The following is a 23,238-nucleotide window of genomic DNA, read 5'->3' on the forward strand; positions in this document are numbered from 1 at the left end:
GGGACAGGGAAAGCAGATGGCCACAAACCTTTCTGAACTCTGTATTTGAGAACCTGGTATTTACTGACTTCCTTACTTAAGAGACTAAACAGTGCTTCTCACACTAACCTCTACAGTGCTGTCAAAGGAACTGTATGATAAAAAAAAATTATGCCTTCAAAAATCTCATAAAACAACACACAAGCAAAACGTAAGTATATCTTTGAGTGCACAGTCTAAAATGTTGTAGTTATTCAATTTAATGGGCAATAAATAGATCAAGCTGTTTTGGAGAAGTTTTTTATAGCCACAATGAAGACAGCATTAATTTCAACAATGGTTGTATGTGACTACATTAAGACAATGATGATGATCATTGGACCTAGAAATGTGCTGAATACTCTGCTATTGAAAGGCGCTGTGAACAATGCCAGGAATAAATTTCATAGTTCTCAGAAAAGAATTATGGTCTGGAAAGAAAATGGAGAATTTCAAAAGAATTTTTTTCAAAAGCATAAATAACAGTGAAAACAGCTTCTCTCCTGGGGACATGGAATTCACATTTACCCCTCAACCAATGACCAATTAGGGATAGGAAATGGACAAACTGACAATCCAGTCTATATATGATCACAATCCTAAAGACAGAAACAGTAAGATCCTCCTCAAATGTCAGGTTTCGCCTAATTTTCTTGAGTCAAATGGTTCAAAATGGAATGTGGAAAATCCTCCCAACTACAGAAAACTATTAGGGTACATAATTCCTTACCATTCACAGTCAGTTTGGCTTTATAAGAATAATTAGAACCAAAGTGATTAGTAACGATGCACTGATATTTTCCTTCATCTGTGAAATTCACATTGAAAAGATGTAAGACACTAGTATATTCCAGAGCTTCTCCAGCTTGCTGTTGAAAACGAACAAAATTCTCAACGTCAGCATCATACAGGATTTCACTGTCTTTGCGCCACACAGTAGACATGGGTGAATCACTGCTGCTCACTGCAGCGCACGTCAGAGTCACGTTCACACCTCTGAGAGCAACTGTGGTTTCAGGATGTCTTCTTATCTGTGGCTTGAGAAAATCATCTAAGGGAAAATAATAGGGCAGGAGACAAGTCAGTTGTTTATTTTTGCTTCTACAAATTCAATTTTAAAACAAATAATGTAAAATTGTGTTTTGTTTACAAGATGGCATATTAAGATTAAAAGAGACTATAGAGCTAGAATCCAATGCCTCGTTTAAAGATGGAAGAATGAGGCCCAAAAGGTCAAATGACTTGCTCAGAGACATGTAAGTCAGTAACAGAGCCTGGACCAGAACCCAGGTTTTCAAACTTCAGGGTTTAGCACTCTTCCCACTATCCCTTACTGACACTTATGCCTAGAATGTACTTCCTAAGCATTAGCAGTTAATGGGAATAAAAGAAAAACATATATTAAAATTTCAAGACAAGTTCTTAATCCTATAACCATCTTTATAAAAAATTCTATTGTTAAGATATAAGTGTGTAATATAGAAAATTTAAAAGACAAAAATACGAACCACAGACAAAATCCTTCAGATCCACATTCAGGATGCTCTGCCCTGCTAGCCACTCGGGGTGTGCACAAGTTGCATTCACGGAATGTTGAAAGTTATTATCAACGAGCCACTGAAGCAGCCACTTCAAATGGCAGTCACAGAGCAAACTGTTTGTGTTCAGAATCCTGTAGAAACAAAGAGGGAAAAAAGTGCTTTTTACTTTTCATTCTAAGTTTCTTTAAGCATTAAAAGCTGACTACGTACCTATGCATTTTTTCTTGCCAAAATAATGTTTAACCTGAGTCTAACCATGAGAAAACAAATTGAGACTGTCAGCCTGAATTCCTCAAATACTGTCAGTGTCATGAAAGATACTAATGGGGAGGAGGAGGGAATGGACAGGGGCCGTTTTAGACTAAAGGAGACTACAGAACCATCACAAGAAAATAAAACGAGTGATCCTTGACTGGAAAAATAAATCTACAAAGAACATTTTCTGACACTGGGGAAATTTGAGTATGAACTGCATATTAGATAATATTATTTTATCAATGTTAATTTCACTGGGTGTGACAACAGTGCTGTGGTAATGTAGGAAAAGATCCTTGCTTTTAGGAAATACATGCTGACTGATATTTAGAAGTGAACTGTCATGATGTTTCCAACTTACTTTCAAATGGTTTAGCAAAATTGCAGTGTGTATGTATATGTATCTATCTCTGTGTGTGTAGAGAGATAGACAAAGATGTAATGGGAGAGAAAGAGAGAAGGAGGGGGTGAGAGAGAGAAATAGCTAACAAATTTAGCAAAAAGTTAATAATTGGTGAAATCTAGGTAAAGGGTATTTGAATGTTCCTTTACCTTTCTTTAAATCTTTAAGGTTTAAAATTCCCCCAGAAAAGTTTAGGAAAAAAAGCTTTACATGTTGGAGCATAAACACATCTTTGTTGTGGAAGATATAATTTTTTCAAATTACTTCATCAAGACTGAACACACTTCAGCCTGTGGCAATGTGTGCTATAACTTAAACTAAGAACCTTTGAAAAATCATTTGTGGTCTATAATAGGCCTATAAAACATACAGAGTGGGGCAAAAGTAGCTAAAGTTTTGAGTGTGCGAAACAAAATTTATTCTTATATTACTTATTAATTATTTATTTGTACTATAACTGTTAACCTACTTTTGCCGCACCCTGTATATAAAAAAAATCAGTGTTTTCTTTTAATGGTCCCTCATTTACTTTTAAAGTTTGGTGTAAAGTACCAAAGATCTGATTCCAAAGAAGTTTCAGTCTTTAAGGATATAACAAAAGCCATGTTTTATCTAGGATAATTTTAATTAAGCAGGCCAAAAGTTACCTTATGCATTTAAGAATTCTTATGTTACATTCATTCATTCATTCAATCATAGAGAAATACTGAAGTCTACAACATGCCAGATATTGTAGGCTGTGGGAATATATCCTTCACAGAGCTTTTGTATTTAAGCCAAGCAAAAAACAAATAAATGCAAGTATAATGTCAGAAAGTAAGTGCTATCAAGAAAAACAAAGCTAGGCAATGACCCTGAGATAGCAGCTACCAGTTTAGGTAGAGTGGTCAGGGAAAGGTTCTTTGAAGAGATGACATTTGGACGACGACCCAAGAAAAGTGACAGCAAACAGCAAAAAGACTTGTGGTTAAGTGTGTCGCAGACAGAGGAAACTGAGGGGTGGTGACAGAATGAGGTCAGAGAGCTGGACAGGGAGAGCCAGTCCACGCAAGTGCTTTATAAACTAAGAACCTGAGTTGTTGTTTTCCTTATGTGTGATGGGAAGCCACTGGACGGTTAAGAACAGAGGAACGATGTCTGATTTACGGTTTCTTAGGTATAAACTGGACCCATGAGGCCTGGACTAATTCCGCTACTTACATTAGGCAAGATACTGAATGTCTCCAAAATCTGTTTCTATCTCTGGAAAATGGGACTGAAAGTGCCTACCTCAAAAACAATTTTAAATAAAGTATTTAGCACAGTGCCTGGCCACAGAAACCACTGAATTCACTTTAGTTCCCTTCACTTCTATTTCTCTGCATCTTTCTACCCTTTGCATGCTAACAGACCCTGCCCACAAGTGCCTAAGAGAGTACCCGGCATTCTCTCAGTATGTGGACAGATAGATAGATACCAAAACATTAACAGTCCTTGTCTTTAAGTAGCAGGGATTTGGGATCTTTCTCTCCCTTTTGATTTAACGGTACTTTCTAATTTTTCTACCATGATAATTTCAATGCAAAATATTTTCAATTTATATGCAACTCTCCCCTCAAATTTTCACAAAGTATTGTAAACAATATAAAAAAAATGTAGAGTTTTAAATAAGTGTTGATGTAAAAAGTATTATAAATATGACTTAGATTTAAAGTAACCATACACCAAAAGGTGGCAGGTTCAATTCCTGGTCAAGGCACATACCCAGGTTGCAGGTTCCATCCCTGGTCTGGGCATGTACAGGAGGCAATAGATCGACTTCTCTCTCTTTCTCCCCCCTTCCCTTCTTCCCCATTCCCCACCCCTTCCTCTCTCTAAAATCAATTTTAAAAAATTAAATAAAGTAACCAAAACTTCTCAGTAAAAAAAGCTGTATTATAGTTCCTGCATTAGCAATTTGTTCAAATCAATTCCCATATTACTAAAATGACTCTCTGAAGAATGAACTATAATATGTGCTTTCATCTACTACCTAAATTACATTTTGAACTGAGGTCATATACAAGAATTAAAAAAAAAAAAAGGCCACTTAAAAATTCTGGCAGAAAGTAACTAATGATAATTACCATAACATTTTATTTTTAATATTATTTATTCAATTTTTTCAATGTGCCAGGCTCTGTGCTGAGCATCTCAAAACTCTCCCAAGTTTACTAATGGTTTGGGGGGCGAGAGGAGAGGGGTCCTAATTCCTCATGACCTATAAGGTGCTACATCCTACATGCCCTGGCTCTTGTTTATTAACTCCCTGACCTCATCTCCTCCCACTTCTCCCCTGCTCTTGTCGTCCAGCCACACCAGTGTCAAGCACAAGAAGCAAGCTCCTACCTTAGGGCCTTTTCAATTGCTCTTCCCTGTGCCTGGATGCCCTCTGGCCAGTATTCAATGGTTTGCCATTTCATCCCTGGCTCAAATGCTATCTTCAGAAAGCCTTTTCTCTCTACTTCATATAAAATAGCAATCCCTGCCACTCTACATACCTTTGACCCAGCTTTGCTTTTCATCAGAACATTTATTACCTGATAATATAATACACTAGAGGCCTGGTGCACGAGATTCATGCACTGGGGGTGGGGAGGTCCCTCAGCCTGGCCTGAGCCCTCTCTCATAGTCCAGCTCGAGGGATGTCCACCTGCTGGCTTAGGCCTGGTCCCCCTGGGGCTAAGATGACAGTCAGAAATCCCTCTTGCAGTCCGGGGCTCTCACAGTCCAGGACCCATCACTCCTTACTGCCTGCCTGCCTGCAGCAGAAGCGGGAGAGGCTCCCGCCACTGCCACTGTGCGTGCCAGCCGTGAGCCTGGCTTATGGCTGAGTGGCGCTCCCACTGTGGGAGCGCACTGACCACCAGGGAGCAGCTCCTGTATTGAGTGTCTGCCCCCTGGTGGTCAGTGCGCATCATAGCAACTAGTCTTCCCCCATTCAGTTGATTTGCATATTAGGCTTTTATTATATAGGACTAGAGGCCCGGTGCACGGAATTCATGCACAGTGTGTGTGTGTGTGTGTGTGTGTGTGTGTGTCCCTCAGCCCAGCCTGCACCCTCTCCCATCTGGGACCCCTCGAGAGATGTCCAACTGCCCGTTTAGGCCCGATACCGGTGGGATCGGGCCTAAACAGGCAGTTGGACATCCCTCTCACAATCCAGGACTGCTAGCTCCCAACCGCTTGCCTGCCTGCCTGATCACCCCCTAACCACTCCCCTGCCAGCCTGATCGACGCCTAACTGCTCCCCTGCTGACCCAACTGCCCCTAAGTGCCCTCCCCTGCCGGCCTGGTTCCCCCCACAACTGCCCTCCCCTGCCAGCCTGGTCCACCCAAATGCCCTCCCCTGCCAGCCTGGTCACCCCTAACTGTCCTCCCCTGCCGGCCATCTTGTGTCAACATGGGAGCGGCAATCTTTGACCACATGGGGGTGGCCATCTTGTGTGTTGGAGTGATGGTCAATTTGCTTATTACCTCTTTATTAGATAGGATACTGTTTATTCAAAATTCTGAATGTGTATTCCTGTAGGATAATATAATGCACTATAGTTGGCAAAAGCCACTTATGACCTTATATGAATACTAGAGGCCGGATGCACCAAGATTCGTGCAAGAATGGGCCTTCCTTCCCCTGGCTGCCGGCACTGCCTTTACACCAGCCGGAGCCGCCTTTCAGCCTTCCCATGCTGCCCAGAGGCCCAGGGCAGCGCGGAACGCCTGTGTCGTCGCCATGGTGATGACGCAAGCGTCCTGTCCCATCCCGCCCCTGGCCACTCGGCGCCTGTGTATGCAAATTAACCTGCCATCATTGTTGGGTTAATTTACATACTCACTCCTCATTGGCTGGTGGGTGTCATGAAGGTATGGTCAATCTGCATCTCTCTTTTATTAGTGTAGATATCCACTGATTCATTACCTATCTTCCTTACTAGAATTTATTGTAATATACTATGAAACAGAGACTTTGTCTTGAACAATGCTTTACATAGAAGATGACAATAAACTCCTTGAGTGACTAAATTAATCTCATATTATAATTCACCAGCCCTGAGGAGGGTGCTATTGTCATTTTAAGTAGGAAAACAGTCTTAGGCTAATCAGTTTATCTGATGTCACATAGTTGTGAGTAATGGAGCAAGAATCTGAACGCAGGCAGTTTGAACTAGCACACTTCCAGTGCATCTCAAACTACCTGGTGAAGAACCGGTTCTTAAAATTTCCCATCTGTTATAGATCAACATTTTTATAAAGTTGAACAAGTGTCACAGTAATGTCAAACTCTTTTAAAGGTTTTACAACACATTTCTATCCGTATCCCATCATGAACCAGTTCTGGTCTACAGACATTCCTTTAAATAGCTTTCAGGTAGGGCAAGATAAATGTTATTGGCCCTTGATTCTAACCACTGGCCGAATAGTCGAATTAGTTACCACTCCACCCCACCCCATCCCAATGAAATCATTAAAAGCAATTTTTTTTAAATCATGAATGAAAAAAAGGTATAATATGTATTTTTCTATAACAACTATATGCAGTTTTGAACATTTCAGTAGCTTGAACAGATCAGAGACATCCTTTCTGACCATTATATTGAAAGTGCTAGATCGTCTCCAAAAAATGACATAATCCCTAAGTGTAACCCCACCCCAAGGTGTAAGGATTGGATACATGTTTCTAATAATCCAAAAAGAAAGGGGGGAAGGGAGGAAAGGAACAGTCAGGTATACATAAAGCACAAGAATCAGTGCCAACTATAAGCACAGACAAATAGAGGTCCTGGTGCCACACTGCGCTTTTCAATGTTGGGTTATTTTTAAATTATATCCAGCCACTAAAATAATTGCATATTGACACTTTTTTTTCCTGCCTGAATTGTGTGCTTTTGAAAACATCTGGGTCACATTCATCTCACTTTAAGTACAAGCATGGATAATGATCTAATTGATAAAAAAAATACTTCAGTTACGTACAGTTCTTTCAAGCGAGTCTGAGAAAAAGCATTTTCTTGGATAGACATTATAGCATTGTTGTTCAAATCTCTGAAATGAAGAGAAAACATTATTAGTCACCATTTCTATAATTAAGTTCTATAAAGACTTTAAATAGTCATGAAAACCTCTGCTAATAGCAAAAATTATTTATACAGTAGAAAAACATATGCAAAATACTTACAGATGCTCAAGGGATTCAAGACCAATGAATGCTTTCTTTGTAATTGACTTAATCTGATTTCCTTGTAAGATTCTGAAATACAAACAGACCTTTCTAATAAAGTGCTCCACTAAACAAAATTAAATTCATTAAACCAAACATTTACCTATAAAAGGTGAAAATAAGCTAAACATGCATTTTTATGAAAGCTGCAAACATTTATGACTAACCAATGCAAAGCAGAGAATGAAGGTCTCTATTAAGATGTGAGAACTCAATGAGGTACCTGTGAACGACCCTCCTGACCACTGACACACAGGCAGTTTTCACGTAAGAAACTGAACGACAGTCCCAGTTTCTCCCTTCTTAGGGAAAGATCACCAGGTCAAAGAAATTCAGACAGGTGTGAAGCCTTGAAAAAATTCTCATGGGAGAATAGCTAAAATCTTACTTGAGAGAATCCTCTCTTGTTAAATTACCCATCAATCTCACATAATTAAGTAGATTACTGGTTCAACTCTTGTTTCTCAGTGCATTTTTTCACTTAAACAGAAATCCTAGTTCCATAAACAACTTTTCTTTATGTGCCCATAGGAATGCTCTTTTGTTAGAAAGTGCCCCACCACAAAAAACAAAATTAAAAAATAAAAACAACCTCAAAACAAAGAAACTTAATAATCAACCAAGTTTCTTCCTTTAGCCCTTGCCGGGTGGCTCAGTTGGTTGGAGCATCGTCCCGCACATAGAAAAGGTTGCAGGTTTGATCCCCGGTTGGGGTGCGTATTGGAGCCAACTGATTGATGTTTCTCTCTCACACCAATGTTTTTCTCTCTAAAAATCAATAAAATCATATTGGATTTTTTAAAAAGCTTCTTCCTTTAGTGAATAAATCAAAAGGCTCAGACCTCCCAGCCACAGCAAACAGATATAATCCAATCACATTTACAATTGGTTCCTGACAATATACCCTTATAGATATACATAAATATTTTAAATACATACAATTTAGTGAGACTTGTGAGTCCAGCAAAGGCTTCACTAGCATCTTCTATGGCCCATGAAATTTCATTGTTTCTTAAGTTTCTAAAAAAATGTCAGGGAAAAACAGGCTATATTAGTCAACGTGACCATTATAACACCGAGCACCATTCTGGCATGGCAATGATAATTTTTATCTTTATTTTACCAGTTAAGTTATGATGAATAACTCTTTTTTTTAAAAAGAATATCTCTGATAAGCATATAAAAACTGATTCTCATAAGCTAATAAGAATTAAGCTGGCCTTAATAAATTAAGCAACCTGCTAAGAGTATCAATCACACTAGCTAATAGCCACTAAATGTGTTAGCATATTAAAAGTTATAGTCAGGATCCTGCAAAAAGCAGGAGGATTTCAAGATACAGGAGATATAGCCTACAAATCTGATGCAGACTAATGGGATTTCTGGGCGATTCAAGCCTTCCCCTGGGCCCTTAACCTAAAATGGCTGACAAAGAGTAATGTCCATATAGTTTCACCTCTCCTCGGCAATTAAACATGTCCCCTGGGAAGCAAGTATGATATACCCATGTGCTTAGGGGGAATCACTGTTTTCTTTAAAAGGAAAAGTATGGATCTTTTAAAATCCCCTGCTCAATTCTCAGAGGAAATGCAACTGCACCACACCATGTCCTGATGGAAGAAATACCAGTTAAAGGTGATTACTTGCTTCCTTAAGTCGTCTCATATTAAAGCATAAAGCTTTTCTCTTTACAAGACATACATAATATCACTAAGGAGATAGGAAATCACTCTTCCCATTTAGCTATATCTTTACTTGAGGTGAAAGCTAACAAAGCTCATTTTAATTTTCTAAGAAATAACACGGCTCAAGGTCAGAGGAAGAAGAAAATGTGCATTCCTGACACTAGCAACTGTGTTTTGTTCCACAGTAACGGGCACAAGAGATGCTTTGTTGTTTAGTTGGTTAATTCAGAATTAAAGTACAGACAGAACTGGCTAGAGATAAGTAAGATTTAGGCGTGGAGATAGAGACAAGTAAGACTGTCTTCCACTGAGGCATAGAACAGAAGAACCACAAAATATTACCATGTATAAATTTGCAGACTGATTCATTGATTTGCTTTACTACTTTAAAAAAAATTAGCAAAAAATAAAAAAAGAGGACAGGTGTACTTACAGTGTCTGAAGATTGGAGAGAAACCTAAATACACCGTCGGCAATGTGAGTGACTCTGTTGTCCCCTAAATTCAATCTCTCCAGTAAGCTCAGACCCACAAAGGCAGATTCATCCAGGCGGGTCAACTGGTTATAGGACAAATCACTGAAAACAGGATACATGAAAGGTAAGGAATTCACTCTATTTTAATTCAACTTTCATAGGCTAATTCTATTTACATGATAAATTTAGAGCTTTCAACAAACTTCTAATAAAGAGGGATGTCAGATTTTATTACTGGCCGTGGGAATGATTTATTCCAACCTGCTCTAGCCTCAGAGACTCCGCTGAAATGCCAACCAACACTTACAGTTCAGACAGTCTTTGGCAGAACTCCCATGCATCAGGGCTGATCCTTTCAACAGCATTCTGATTCACATAGAGCTGTTGTAACATTCGCAAGCCATACAACCACCCCTTGTTCACTTCTGTAAGGTTATTATGCTCCAGTTCTCTGCAGAATTAGAGAAATAAAGGAGAAAGTATGTTTCATAACAAGCAGTGCAATAGGAAGATTCCAAAACTCTTCATTAAGTCTTACTCAAAGAAACATATACCTTTCTTCAACCCAAGTGAGCCAACGAGTTCTATTCAATAAATATTTAGATCTTACTTAAGATTTAGTGCTAGAAGGTAATAAGTCTGTCTAAAATATCAGATCTATAAAATCAAGACACCAAGAGGTATAGTATACCTACTCTGGGTAAATTCTAATGAATTTCATCAGCCAAAACAGTAAAGGAACATGAACTATTTAGAGAAAATGTTTATGAGAATGATGGCAAAAATGCCAGTTATTTAATAAAACTTACAGAGCTTTGTGTATACTTATTTCACATCAGAGAAGGGAAAAAGAACTAATGTACGTAAGTATAACTATCGCAGCTATCCTAGCTGTTTGACACTAAAAAGTCCCAGTCAGACCCCATTCCTAACAATCTCCTATGCTAGTTCATAGTACTTACAATTCTTCCATGTTATCCAAGCCAAAAAAAGCGCCATCCTTAAGTTTGCTAATTCCATTCCTCTGCATTTTTAAAGACTTTAAGGAATCCAAACCTTGGAATGTTAGACCTTCCACAACTTTAATCCGGTTTCTTTTAAGCTCCCTTTAACAAAAACAGTTTTACAATTACAAAACTTGCTTGCTGATTTGTTCTAAATAATAATTAAAAAGGAAAAGACACTGTAAGAAAAAATGATCTCATAATCTATTTAGTTACTCACAAGAATTGGAGGTGAGGTAGCTTGAAGATCTTGGGTGGAATCATGCTAATTCTGTTACGGTTTAACTTTACCACTAATAAGGAACTCGATAAATTATCAAAGCAACCAGCCTCCAAAATGGTTATCCTATTATTACTCAAATTCCTAAAATGAAAAATGATTAGCAAAAAATTAGTGGAACAAAAATTCTACCAGAGGAAAGCTGCCGAAAGTCTATGACTGAGCCCCAGCTCTACCACTAGGCAGCTGAGCACAACTTTACAAATCATTTAACTGCTTTGTTTCTTCAACTGCAAAATAAGGATAATAACTACTTCATTTGGATTAAAACAGTATGTGTGAATGTGCTTGTAAACTGTAAAACACCAATGCACATGCTAATTATCATCATCATTATATAGGTTAAGCTGCTGTTTAACAAACTACTCCTAGCTATCTTTTACAAAACTGTTAATAAACACAATCCAGAATTTAAAATTATCCTGGATACTTACCAATATTTTCTGAAAATAATGCACTCTTTCTTTAAGAGAGAAAAAAAAAAACATTCCCCCTAACCCCAAAAAACTGACCGTAGGTTTGATTCATGTAAGCATATCATAATCACAGTAACAGAAATGCACTTTAAAGTAAATCCAGTTTAAACTCTATTTCACTTACAGGTATTTAAGCTGCATTCGAGGAAATGAAGCTGTCTTGATTTCTGATATTATGTTTGAACTGAGATCTAAACTCTCGAGAGCAGGGTAAAACTGGAAGTCCTCTGCATTTATTTCTGCGATTATATTATGGACTCTACAAAACAAAGAATATATTGAAGCTACTGCCAGTGATCCACCCAAGGCCACAAGAATGTTAAATAATTGGGATCAACAATAAGGGTACTTACAACAACAAAAAAACCCAACAAACAAAAAAATCTGTGTACTATTTATAATTTAAGTAAAAGATCTGAAATCTTATTTACTTACAATGACAATGCAGTAATATTGGAGGTTGGTTCTCCAAAATATGGAATTTCTGTTAGTTCATTATAATTCATTTTCCTAGTCAGAAGGAAAATAAGATTTCAAAGTTTAGTGAGAGAAATGTTGTCTTCAGTTCTGGTTTACTGCCTAATACAGAGGTTCTCAACCTTCCTAATGTCACAAATACAGTTCCTCATGTTGTAGTGACCCCCAATTTCATTGTTACAAATTGAACATAATTAAAGCATAGTGATTAATCACAAAAACAATAAGTAATTATATATTTGTTTTCCGATGGTCTTAGGCAACCCCTGTGAAAGGGTCGTTTGACCCCCAAAGGGGTCGCGACCCACAGGTTGAGAACCGCTGGCCTAATACATATTCTTTAGGACGGGTGCCACATCTGAAAGAAGCCTGTATGACTCAGAATGAGTTAGACTAAATGTCTTATACTGAGAAATTAGAGGTTTTAATAAGAAATGCTTTTTCATGGTATAGATCTATGATTGATCTCAGTATTTAAAAGGTTAGGAAATATTTTGCACATTAAGTATTTTTAATCCCACCAAGAGTCTTTGAATAGTTATGTTTATGACAGTTGATCTGGGTCCTTCTTAAACAAAGAAAGAATAATTAACATAGCCATATCCATTTTATATATTTATAATGGAATTATAAATTTTAAAAATACAAACACATGCACATATATGAAAAAATACATATATATTTAAAAGTTATTCTAAGTAGGGAGAATTGCTTGAGAAAGATGAAATTAACCAACCCAGAGAGAGAGAGACTGTGATTAAATTTTACAGATGGCATGACATGTCACCATCTGATCCCAGCAGCTCTTTAGAACAGATCGTATCAAATGTTTTTGTAGCAAATCTAATATAATCACACTCCATTAACCTAGTTTTCAATCAATGAACAACCTCAACAATAAAAAATACAGGAAAAAACCTGAAGTAAAAGGCCTCCAAAGAACCCACTGAAGTTACAAAGCCCATGTAATGAAAGCTCATGCACTTCCTACTGAAGCATTTTCACATCTTTCCTCAGTGCTGCTCTCAACTAATAAGCCTATCAATTGTCTATTCACTCTGCAGCAGAACAGAAGCAGTCACCTCGAGACAGGCAAGGAGAGAACGCAGGAACAATGAGTACACGACTTACCCTGTCAGCAGGAAACTAAAAAGAAAATAAATCTGAGGGTTCTAGGGGTGTTTAAGGTAAAGGTACAATAGGCTCGATACTTGTGCCTCTGGGAACATTACAATGCAATAACTGATATTAATACCTATTTTAGAAAATTTCCTCCAAAGAATACATAATAATACATCTCAGTATTAAAGGAAGCACTTCAGTAAAGTGGAAAGTTGAATTATTAACCATCACATTCCAAATGATACCAACAGTATTATATTTCATGTAAATCTACTTTAGACATGATGCTCCCATTTTAGATGAGTCAAGACATAAAAAAAAAAAAAAAAGCCCTGGTCGGTGTGGCTCATGATAGCGCGTGATCCCATGCACCGAAAGGTTGCTGGTTCGATTCCAAGTCAGGGCATATGCCTGGGTTGTAGGTTCAATCCTCAGTAGGGGGCGTGCAGGAGGCAGCCAATCAATGTTCCGCTCTCACATTGATGTTTCTCTCTCTCCCTTCCCCTCTCTCTAAAAATCAATAAACTATTAACACAAAACAAGACAAAAAAGACATAAAAAAGAGTTTATACAACAGAGAGTTTTAATGGCAAAAAACAAACCCAGCATATTTACTCTCAAAAGAGGAAAAATCTTACTTTTGGCCCCAAGGAAGACTGTTTCTACAGTTTGCAATTTAGGGTTGGTGATCCCTACCCAACCCAATGGCACACTGCCGAGAGTTTGTGACAATAAAGCTAAAGATGTCAGTTTATATTATTAAACAATGTCTTTTAATGTAAATGTTTTTCCTTCAAATTTTTGACAGCATTTCTAAATCACCTCGAATTTAATGTAAATTTAAGTAAAATAACTTACACTTCTTGTAATGTCTGAGATTCCAAGCTGATGTTCCAGTTAGACAACCGATTATGACTCAAATCCCTAATAGAGGACAAAAAAATATTCTTAAGTTAGTGTTGGAAAGCAGACTTAAAGAAAAAAACTAAAATAGGAATCTAAAAGCCCTATCAAATGTAAATTTGAGTAGGAAAGACAAAAAGAATGTTTATAAAGGATGAATAAAAATTTACCTTGTCTCCAGCCATCCAATCTCCCTCCCCCACATCAACAAATGAAAATATCACATTTCTGTGTAACCTGACGGACATTTATGCAAGTACCAGAAAATTTTTACGTAAGTGGTAGAATAATTTGCACCCTACTTTGCCCTTGCTCTTTTCTCTTAACAATACATTTTGTAGATCATTTCACAGAATGTTATAAATTTCTTCATCCATTTTAGTGATAGTATACTTTATTATAATATACTATACTTTACTTTTGAAATAAATATATACTTTTTAAAGTAATATAATATAAAGTAATATGTACTTTTTAAAGTAATATTTACATAATATATAGTATAATATATGACACTGTACTATACTATATCACACTTTAGCTGAAGATAAAGTTGTAGATTTCACAAGTCAAGACAGTGAGCTTCTATATTAGAATTGGGGTTGACCACATCCTTGATAGAGATGTGGTCTTCCTTTTAAAAAAAAAACAAAAAACAATCTAGCTTCAGGGAAGGTAAATTTATCTCATTCCCAATTATGTAGATGATGATGGCAGTGGCGGCAGCTAATGTTTAAGTGCCAGACACTCACTCTTCCATACACTTTATACGTATGAACTGCCTAATTCCATACAACAACTTTATGAGGCAAATACTCTTATAATCTTCCCTTCCTGGTACAGAATGGGCAGAGATTAATAATTTGTCAATCCAAGGTCACATAGCAGATAAGTGAGGAAGCCATAAACTTGAAATCTCACTTCTAGCAAATAGTTTATTAAATATAGCAGAGATTTCACTAAAATTAGCCATTAGTCTAAATATTTAAATAGGCTTTAAAAAATTCGCCTTGATGCTTCCAGGCATCTTTACAAGACTGAGGTGGAATCCAGCCCACACAAGCTGTCTGCCCAAGAGATTCATTACATATTACAATATGGCTAGTAATAGCGGCACACCAGAGAAACATTACAGATCACTTTATCTCGCTCTGCCACCCAGGCAGTTGACAGATGCATGCAGGTTTGAACAATGTCTTTATCACGGAATAATTTGTTCTCCGCTAGATTCATGTCTGCCCATCTATAAAACCAGTCACCTTCATTTAAGAGCTTAACTTACACCATAACATAACTAAGACTAGATCAAACCATCACTTTTCCACAACTGTTCTAAAACCTTTATTCTAAGATATCTGGCACCAGGTATCAGCTGAAAAACACTCATGAATGGAGAAGAGTGTTGAGAAATATAAGGGAAAAATATATGAATTCGTCCCACATAAAAATCTTATATTCAGAAACTTGATCCAAATCATATTTGCTACTAAACAACAAACACACAATTTCATACAATTGAAAGATGTTTATTTATTATAATGTTTCAACTGAAGGAGAAATACAACTGTTCTAATTTAAGTTAGATATTCCATATTCTGCTACAAGGTGGCTGGCTGGTCTGGTAAACAGAACTAATATTATCTGTATAGAAGACTAGCATACTATGACTTAATTTTACATCACATGCTTGCTGAAATTTAATTTTTTTTCTTTTACAGATTAAGGACTGTCATTTTAATAACAGTGCTTCTAATGCCTTTCTAAACTCTAATCTCCCTGGCAGTGTAACTCTTGGCTGTACCCATCACTGACATCTGGATGTCAATGATGACTAAATAATCAGTTTTAAAGAAAACCATTATTACAGAAATAGAAAGCAATCAAATTAAAACTCAACTTGGTATAAAGTTGGTAAACTCAACATGGTATAAACCACTTTGAATTTAGTATCAGCAAAAACCGTCCAGTGTCTCTACTGGGGGAAGAGCAATTTTCTCAGGATCTTTAATGAACTCCTAAGGCATTTCAATGGAACCCAAAGGATACCTGAAACACTTTGGAGCCTCTCTACAGAACAATGTTGTCTTAAAAATATATGCTTCATAGGTCAGAACCCCATGTAATGAGGTTCTCTGGACCCTTCTGCAACGAATCCACATTACATAAATTAAAAAAACACTGAAAGTGAACAGGAATATATTCCCAAAGTAGTATTATCGTAGAAAGCAACTAGTATAAATTGGTGTAGCTGTTTAACTTATCAAAACACCAGATTTCTAACTAGAATTATATGGGGTGATTTCAGCATCATGTATTTATGCAAACTTGTACTGACCCATGTGCCAGGCACTGTGCTAAGTGCTAGGATTACAAACACTGTCAATGTTACTAACATTTATGACTTTTTTGAAAGCAGTATTTATAGTACTAAGAAGTGTTGTCACTCCAAAACTGTAAACATAAATTCAACATCAACTCCACTGTTACCCTTCACTGGAAACATGATTAACTTTCTTTTATAGCTAAATTTCACCCTGGAATTTAATTATATGACATGTGCATATATGAGTGTACAAACACACTCCTGCTCTCTATGGCATGCCTTTCCTATTTCTTTTTCTTTCTATTTTTTAAATAAATTTTATTTACTGATTGATTTGAGAGAAGAAGTGAGAGGGAGAAGTGGGTGAGAGAGGGAAGGAGGGGAGTGGGGAGACGAAGAGGGAGGGAGAGGAGGGGGGGAGAGAGAAACATCAACCTGTTGTTCCACTTATTTATGCATTCATTGGTTGCTTCTTGAATATGCCCTGACCAGAAAGAGATCAAACCTGCAACCTTGGGGCACTGGGTCCTATTTCTTTTTTTAAAAGTACTCCCAAAAGGCTGAAGAAGACTGATTCAAAGACTTCAAATATCAGATATAAAACTCTTAGATTAAGAATTTGGATAATTTTGAAAAAAATAAAAAGAGAAAATTTAGGTAATTTTTTTAACAGCCTCTCACTATTCTTCCCAGTGGCCAATCATTAATTCCATTTACTTTGGATAATTTAATGCTAGTTTGCCTGTTTGTTTTTAAAGCAAGAGTCCTGAAATGGAAAACTGTCTTTCAAAGATTTTTTCCCCTTTGACATATCCCTAAAATATACTAAAAAACTTGAAGTAATCTATGCTTGAAAAATATCACCTGAAGAGCCCTAGCCGGTTTTGCTCAGTGGATAGAGCGTCAGACTGCAGACTGAAGGGTCCCAGGTTCGATTCTGGTCAAGGGCACATACGCGGGCCGAAACCGGTTTGGCTCAGTGGATAGAGCGTCGGCCTGCGGACTGAAAGGTCCCAGGTTCGATTCCGGTCAAGGGCAGTTACCTGGGTTGCGGGCACATCCCCAGTGGGAGATGGGGCAGGAGGCAGCTGATCGATGTTTCTCTCTCATCAATGTTTCTAACTCTCTCTCTCTCTCCCTTCCTCTCTGTAAAAAAATCAATAAAATATATTAAAAAAAAAAAAAGAAAAGAAAAAAGGGCACATACGCGGACTATAGGCTCGATCTCTGGTAGGGGGCGTGCAGAAGGCAGCCAATCAATGATTCTCTCTCATCATTGATGTTTCTCTCCCTCTCTCTCTCTCCCCTTCTCCCTTCCTCTCTGAAATCGATAATATATATATATATATATTTTTAACTCACCTAAAGAGTCTAAAGCTGTGTAAGAATCAATAGTCTTTCCCTTATTTTTTAAATACGACTAAATATTTACGGATATAATGTTTGGAAAGTAAAAGTTTCAGAGAAGGCCTTATCTCAGTGTTGTAAACTCAGCTCCCACTCATGTTAACCTACAGGGATGTATCTGTAATAAATGATGAATTATTAAGGTTCTTGATATCATGTGGAGCCAGAGGTGCCATTAATGTAGTCATTTAGTACCATCAGGGCGTAAATAATTTATAGGATGTACAGAGCAATCCCCATAGTCTGAGGAGAATCAGTTCTGCAAGCTAATTGCAAAATCCAGCAGCAAGGAGATGTAGGGGTTTTCTTCTCCCCAGTCACACAGATACACTTTTGAGTCATCTGCAGCACTGATATGCCAAACTGTGAACTTCAACAATAGCAAAACTTCTTTAAAGGAGCCCTTTGTAAAGTTAAAAGATAAGGACATATTGTACCCAACTGAGTATGATAATGCTTCATGCATTTATCCAGCATAATTTGCCTTCTTTTGTAAATGAAAACCCATCTCATTAGAGTCTATCTAGCATAATTTACTTTCAAAAGAAATACTCAGGATTATCATTCTGATCAATTACAGTACTGTGATTTAATCGGCTGATGATCATGAGTACTACTCTTGGAGTGCACTAAAGATAAGGATTGCAAAACAACTCTTAAAATTGTCTTTTAGGTTTGCTTTTTCTTTACCACTAAGAGCTTTATACCAAAAGTCAGCCCTTCTATCTGTAACAGCGCTGCTTGGTATTGTCCTAGATTTGTTGCTTCTAATCAATTGTCATAGCTAGGAACCCCCAGTGCCTGTTGAAATAGGAGTAAATGAAATCTGAGTCTGAGAGGCTCCTTTATGAATAAATGCTTCCTGGAAACATACTTGTTTTTTGGGTGAACTAGAGATGGCTGGAAACATTAAGTAAATATATTTAGGATAAATAAGATTTTATTAAAGCATAATGCTATTCCAAATTAAACTTTCTACCCTTCATCTGTACTACTTATTTGTAATACACTGTAACACTTCTATGAATCCAAAAAGTTGAAGGTGGTAGGAAGATGAGAGCATTCATTTCAAGAATAAGAGGCATGTTTTATTTTCTTCCATTATCTTTCCTGAGTTCTTAATGATTGAAAACATACAACCACAAAACAGGAAATATAAATTCTACAATTACATTTAAGAATAGAGTTTTGCATGCCCAATTCTGGGACCTTGGGCAAGTCACTTAACCTCTCTAAACTTCAGTCTCCTCTACTGTTAAAAGAGAATAGCAAACCTCACTGGGTAGCTTAGAAAATTAAAAGGTATAAGCAAAATGCTTAGCATACAGGTCAGTGTGTAAATAGTAAGTTATTGTATAATACTAGATTTGAAATAGGATGATGGCCCAGTACAATCACCTTTTCTGAGTATTTATCTATTGTACATGCAGCCATAATCCACTTCCAAAGGTAAAATCTTAATTGATTGGAACTATTCCTCTACAATATATTAAAGTAGTAAACTAAATATTGCTTCTGGATTCCAATTTCATGAGCTTACTTCTTCTGTTTACCATTTCCCCAGACAGACCAGGATAAAGAAATATGTTAACATCTTTAATGCAATGAAAGAAAAGCACATTGTACATGCTTTGAAATGATTATTGGAAGTGGAACAGTTTATTAGAACAGTACGCAAGCCCAGCACAACAGACATTAGATCCTGCAAACACGGTAGTGCATCTCCCTTCCCCCCAAATGTGCTTTAGACATTTACCAGTAGGTCTGTCTATTTTAAAGAAAAATGGTATTTCTGCTAGTGCTTAGAAAGATGGGTATGTGAAAGCCATCCACAATGCCTTTGAAGTGTCCCAACTTTAGAAATGCATGTCTGGTATACAGGCTGGAACGAAGTTGTAGACTATTAAAAACTCAAACTACAGCTCTAAGCCATAATGACACTCTGAAGTCAACTGATTATTCAATAATACTTAGTAAATACCTAATAGATGCTGCAAAGCCCTGTTAAAAACAAGGATGATCAGCCCTAGCTGGTTTGGCTCAGTGGATAGAGCACTGGCCTGTGGACTGAAGGGTCCCGGATTTGATTCCAGTCAAGGGCACATGCCCTGGGGGCGTGTAGGAGGCAGTGATTAATGATTCTATCTCATCATCGATGTTTCTATCTCGCTCTCCCTTCCTCTCTGAAATCAATAAAAGTATATTTTAAAAAACAAAAACAAAAAAACAAAGATGATCAGAATAATGAAAAATTATTTGTGCATGCAAAAGTTTTTGTGAATTTTGGTGCAATTAGACAAAACATTCCAGATAGTGTGAGATGGGAACTAGAGTAAGTAACTTAATGTGCCCATATTTCGAGAAATTTTTAAAGATGATCTTAAAATAGCCCTAGCTGGTTTGGCTCAGTGGATAGAGCCTCCAGACTGAAGGGTCCCAGATTTGATTCCGGTCAAGGGTACATGCCCAGGTTGTGGGCTCGATCCCCAGTAAGGGGGCGTGTAGGAGGGAGCCGATCAATGATCCTCATCATGTTTCTATCTCTCCCTCTCCCTTCCTCTCTGATATCAATAAAAATATATTTTAAAAAGAAAGATGGGGGGAGAAATCAACCAAAGGACTCGTATGTATGCATATAAGCCTAACCAATGGACACAGACACCAGGGGGGTGAGGGCATGAGTGGGGTGGTGGTGGGGGGGGGCCTTAATCAATAAAGAAAAAAAAAAGATGATCTTAAAATACAAATAATTACCTAAAATAATGCTCAGATTCATTCACAATGTTTACTACAGAGAATGAGGTACCCCCCCAAAAAAAAAATCACTTAAGAAATGAGAGCCCATCCGGGTTGAGCATCGACCCAGGAACCAAGAAGTTGCCAGTTCCCACTCAGGGCACATGCCAGGATTGTCAGCTCAATCCTCAATAGGGGGTGTGCAGGAGGCAGCCTATCGATGATGTTCCTCTCTCATCCATGTTTGAATCTATCCCTCTTCCTTCCTCTCTCTAAAAATCAATAAACATATTTTTTTAAGTTTAAAATATATATTAGAGAAGCAAATGAGAAAGAACTGCTTTAATTGCTTTGAGAGTTTCTCCTCATTTCCCTCAAAAGACATAGCCACATACTTTCTGTAATTAATTTACTGCATTCATTCAACTAATATTTTTTAGTATCTACTGCTGGTCATCATTCATATACAGCAGGGATTTTCAACCTTTTTCATCTCACGGCACACATTAACTAATTACTAAAATTCTGCATCACACCAAAAAATATGTTGTATTTTTTGCCGATCTGACCCAAAAAAAGCATAATTTTGATTCATTCACACCGGACAGCTATTGTGTTGATTGTTGTCATTTTTTTACTTGACAATCTAAGGGAAAAAAGGTCAGTGCCCCTGGCTAAATTGTCAGGTATTTCATGTTTTAGAAATTCTTGGGGCACACCGGTTGAGAATAGCTAATCTACAGCAATGAATAAACATACAAAAATCCATGCTTTTAAGCTATATTATAATCTACTGAAAAGAAGACAAAGTCAAATATGTAGCATATCAAAAGATGATGCCTACTAATAACAAAAATAAAGCCACAAAGAGGGTCGGGGATTTCTCTAGGAGAGACAGATAACCGGCAAGTCCTGAGATTCTTGGGGAGCCTGCTAGAGAAGAACAGAGGGCATGAGACCGGTGCTCACAGTCTCATGGCAGATACTGGTTGGTACTGAGCATCTGAGGGTTAAGAGCAAAGAGGGGGTGAGGAATCTTTCCAGGAATAAGCACGGTTCTTTACTCTGGAGTACAGACTTGGAACAGGGTGGTATTATCCAAAGCAAGAAGTTTCTCTTGATTTCTGCTTATGGAGGCCTAGAGGCCAAGAGAGAAGAAGCCTACCCCATGCTGAGCAGAGGGAACCGGATTCTAACCCACTGTACTAGTATGCTCAGCCCCATAGCCAATCTCACGTCTCTGTAAGAAGTATGGTGAAAATATGACACAAATGAAAGGAGGAAATGGAAAATAAAGGTAGGTACTAACAATTGAGGTAAACATGAGGGACCTTAAGTGGAAGGAAAATTTAATCTGTACCTTTTTTAAAAGGACTCATTTTCAGTTCACCACCTTGTGGTTTGAAGCAATTAAAGAAAAATTTCAAAGACCAAATATTAGAACAAAAGATGCTCCTCTAGTGCTCTTATCACTTAGGAAATTACAAGGCTTTCAGGAGCTCTGTGCCAGGAACCCGGGGCAGAGACCACAGTGTACCCTCTCTTGGTGTGTGGCCATACACCCCCTTACAGCAAAACAATATACAGGCAAGGCCACTCAGGTTTGCAGGCTTCCTTCTATTCAATCTTGTCAAGTTCCAAAGCAGTAGTGGTCTAAGCAAACACATGGTTTCACCCTTTCAGTCAACTGGTATAACTGAATTAACAGACAATACCATCCTAATCTGAGCCTCTCTCAAGGGATTAGTATTGAATTTCCCTCATTACAAAACCATTTACCCATTCCTTCACCCTCAGCTGCTATTGCTCCTTCTCTCCATTTACACCCAAACTCTTCCACCTTTGGATAGGACATCAGGTACAGCACTGTGCTGGTCTAGATTACAAACAGCAATACCAGTAGCAAGTATCTCCCCCTCAATTCACTCTATTCAGTTAGTGTAAGCTTACAGAGGTGCAGAACTACTGAGCTATTTTTACCACCAGGCAATATATTGGTATTCATTATTAACCTCAATTTTGCTAGATGGGGTGCAGGCACAATCTACCCCATTAGGCATTTAGGAATTCTGACCCAAAGTTTAAAAATATAGTTTCTTGCCCTAGCTGGTTTGGCTCAATGGCTAGAGTGTTGGCCTGCAGACTGAAGGGTCCCAGGTTCAATTCCGGTCAAGGGCACATGTCTGGGTTGCAGGCTTGATCCACAGTGTGGGGCGTGCAGGAGGCAGCCAATCAATGATTCTCTCTCATCATTGATGTTTCTCTCTCCCTCTCCTTTCCTCTCTGAAATCAATAAAAATATATTAAAAAAATAAAATAGAGTTAAATATATATATATTTATTGAACAGTAATGACTGTTCAATAAATCATTACTGTTTCCGGCACCTGTATTTGCAGCCATAATGCTATAACCACTTCAACAAGTAGGGGAAAAACAGTTGAGGTATATGGAAAAGAAAAAAGTAGTCATTATGCCAGCATACTCCTCCCTTAGTAAGAACTGCATCGTCATTCCAGCATCCTTCCCCACTCCCTCTTCCCCATATCCACCAGAAAAAGAGGCCTCTATCTAGTGGGGTCACTTCTTTAGCGCCACCTGACGATGAATGTGAGCACACTAACAGGAAGGTATGTAAGCCAGTCCTTCCCATATCTATCTCTTCCCTTTTAAGACAACCAATGTTTTAACTGCCCAGTCCAATTCTCTATCAAACTGACCATCATTTATGCAGACCAGGGAATACACTTTTGCAGCTTGGCCAGTGTGGCTCAGTGGTTGAGCGTCGACATAAACCAAGAGGTCGTCTGTTAGATTACTAGTCAAAGCACATGCCTGGGTTGCTGCCCAATCCCCAGTAGAGGGCGTGCAGAGGCAGCCAATTGATGATGTTTCCCT

At 37.8% G+C, this 23,238-nt stretch overlaps 1 protein-coding gene across 2 annotated transcripts in view; it reads right to left on the reverse strand.

The window, feature by feature from the left end:
- The window catches only part of LRIG2 (leucine-rich repeats and immunoglobulin-like domains 2), a 111,212-nt gene that overhangs the window by 11,525 nt on the left and 76,449 nt on the right, over window positions 1–23,238 (reverse strand). For both annotated transcript variants that reach the window (XM_014534573.1, XM_005859987.2), the window contains 12 exons: window positions 13,831–13,896; window positions 11,809–11,883; window positions 11,498–11,632; window positions 10,838–10,981; window positions 10,576–10,719; window positions 9,921–10,064; window positions 9,572–9,715; window positions 8,393–8,473; window positions 7,412–7,483; window positions 7,210–7,278; window positions 1,527–1,690; window positions 749–1,069 (listed from right to left, as the gene is read on the reverse strand). In XM_014534573.1, the coding sequence (XP_014390059.1) occupies window positions 749–1,069; window positions 1,527–1,690; window positions 7,210–7,278; window positions 7,412–7,483; window positions 8,393–8,473; window positions 9,572–9,715; window positions 9,921–10,064; window positions 10,576–10,719; window positions 10,838–10,981; window positions 11,498–11,632; window positions 11,809–11,879 (1,489 nt within the window). In that variant the 5' untranslated portion in view covers window positions 11,880–11,883; window positions 13,831–13,896. The remainder of the gene's footprint in view (window positions 1–748; window positions 1,070–1,526; window positions 1,691–7,209; window positions 7,279–7,411; window positions 7,484–8,392; window positions 8,474–9,571; window positions 9,716–9,920; window positions 10,065–10,575; window positions 10,720–10,837; window positions 10,982–11,497; window positions 11,633–11,808; window positions 11,884–13,830; window positions 13,897–23,238) is intronic.

This window comes from Myotis brandtii, unplaced genomic scaffold, assembly GCF_000412655.1.
Source record: "Myotis brandtii unplaced genomic scaffold, ASM41265v1 scaffold131, whole genome shotgun sequence".
NCBI lineage: Eukaryota > Metazoa > Chordata > Mammalia > Chiroptera > Vespertilionidae > Myotis > Myotis brandtii.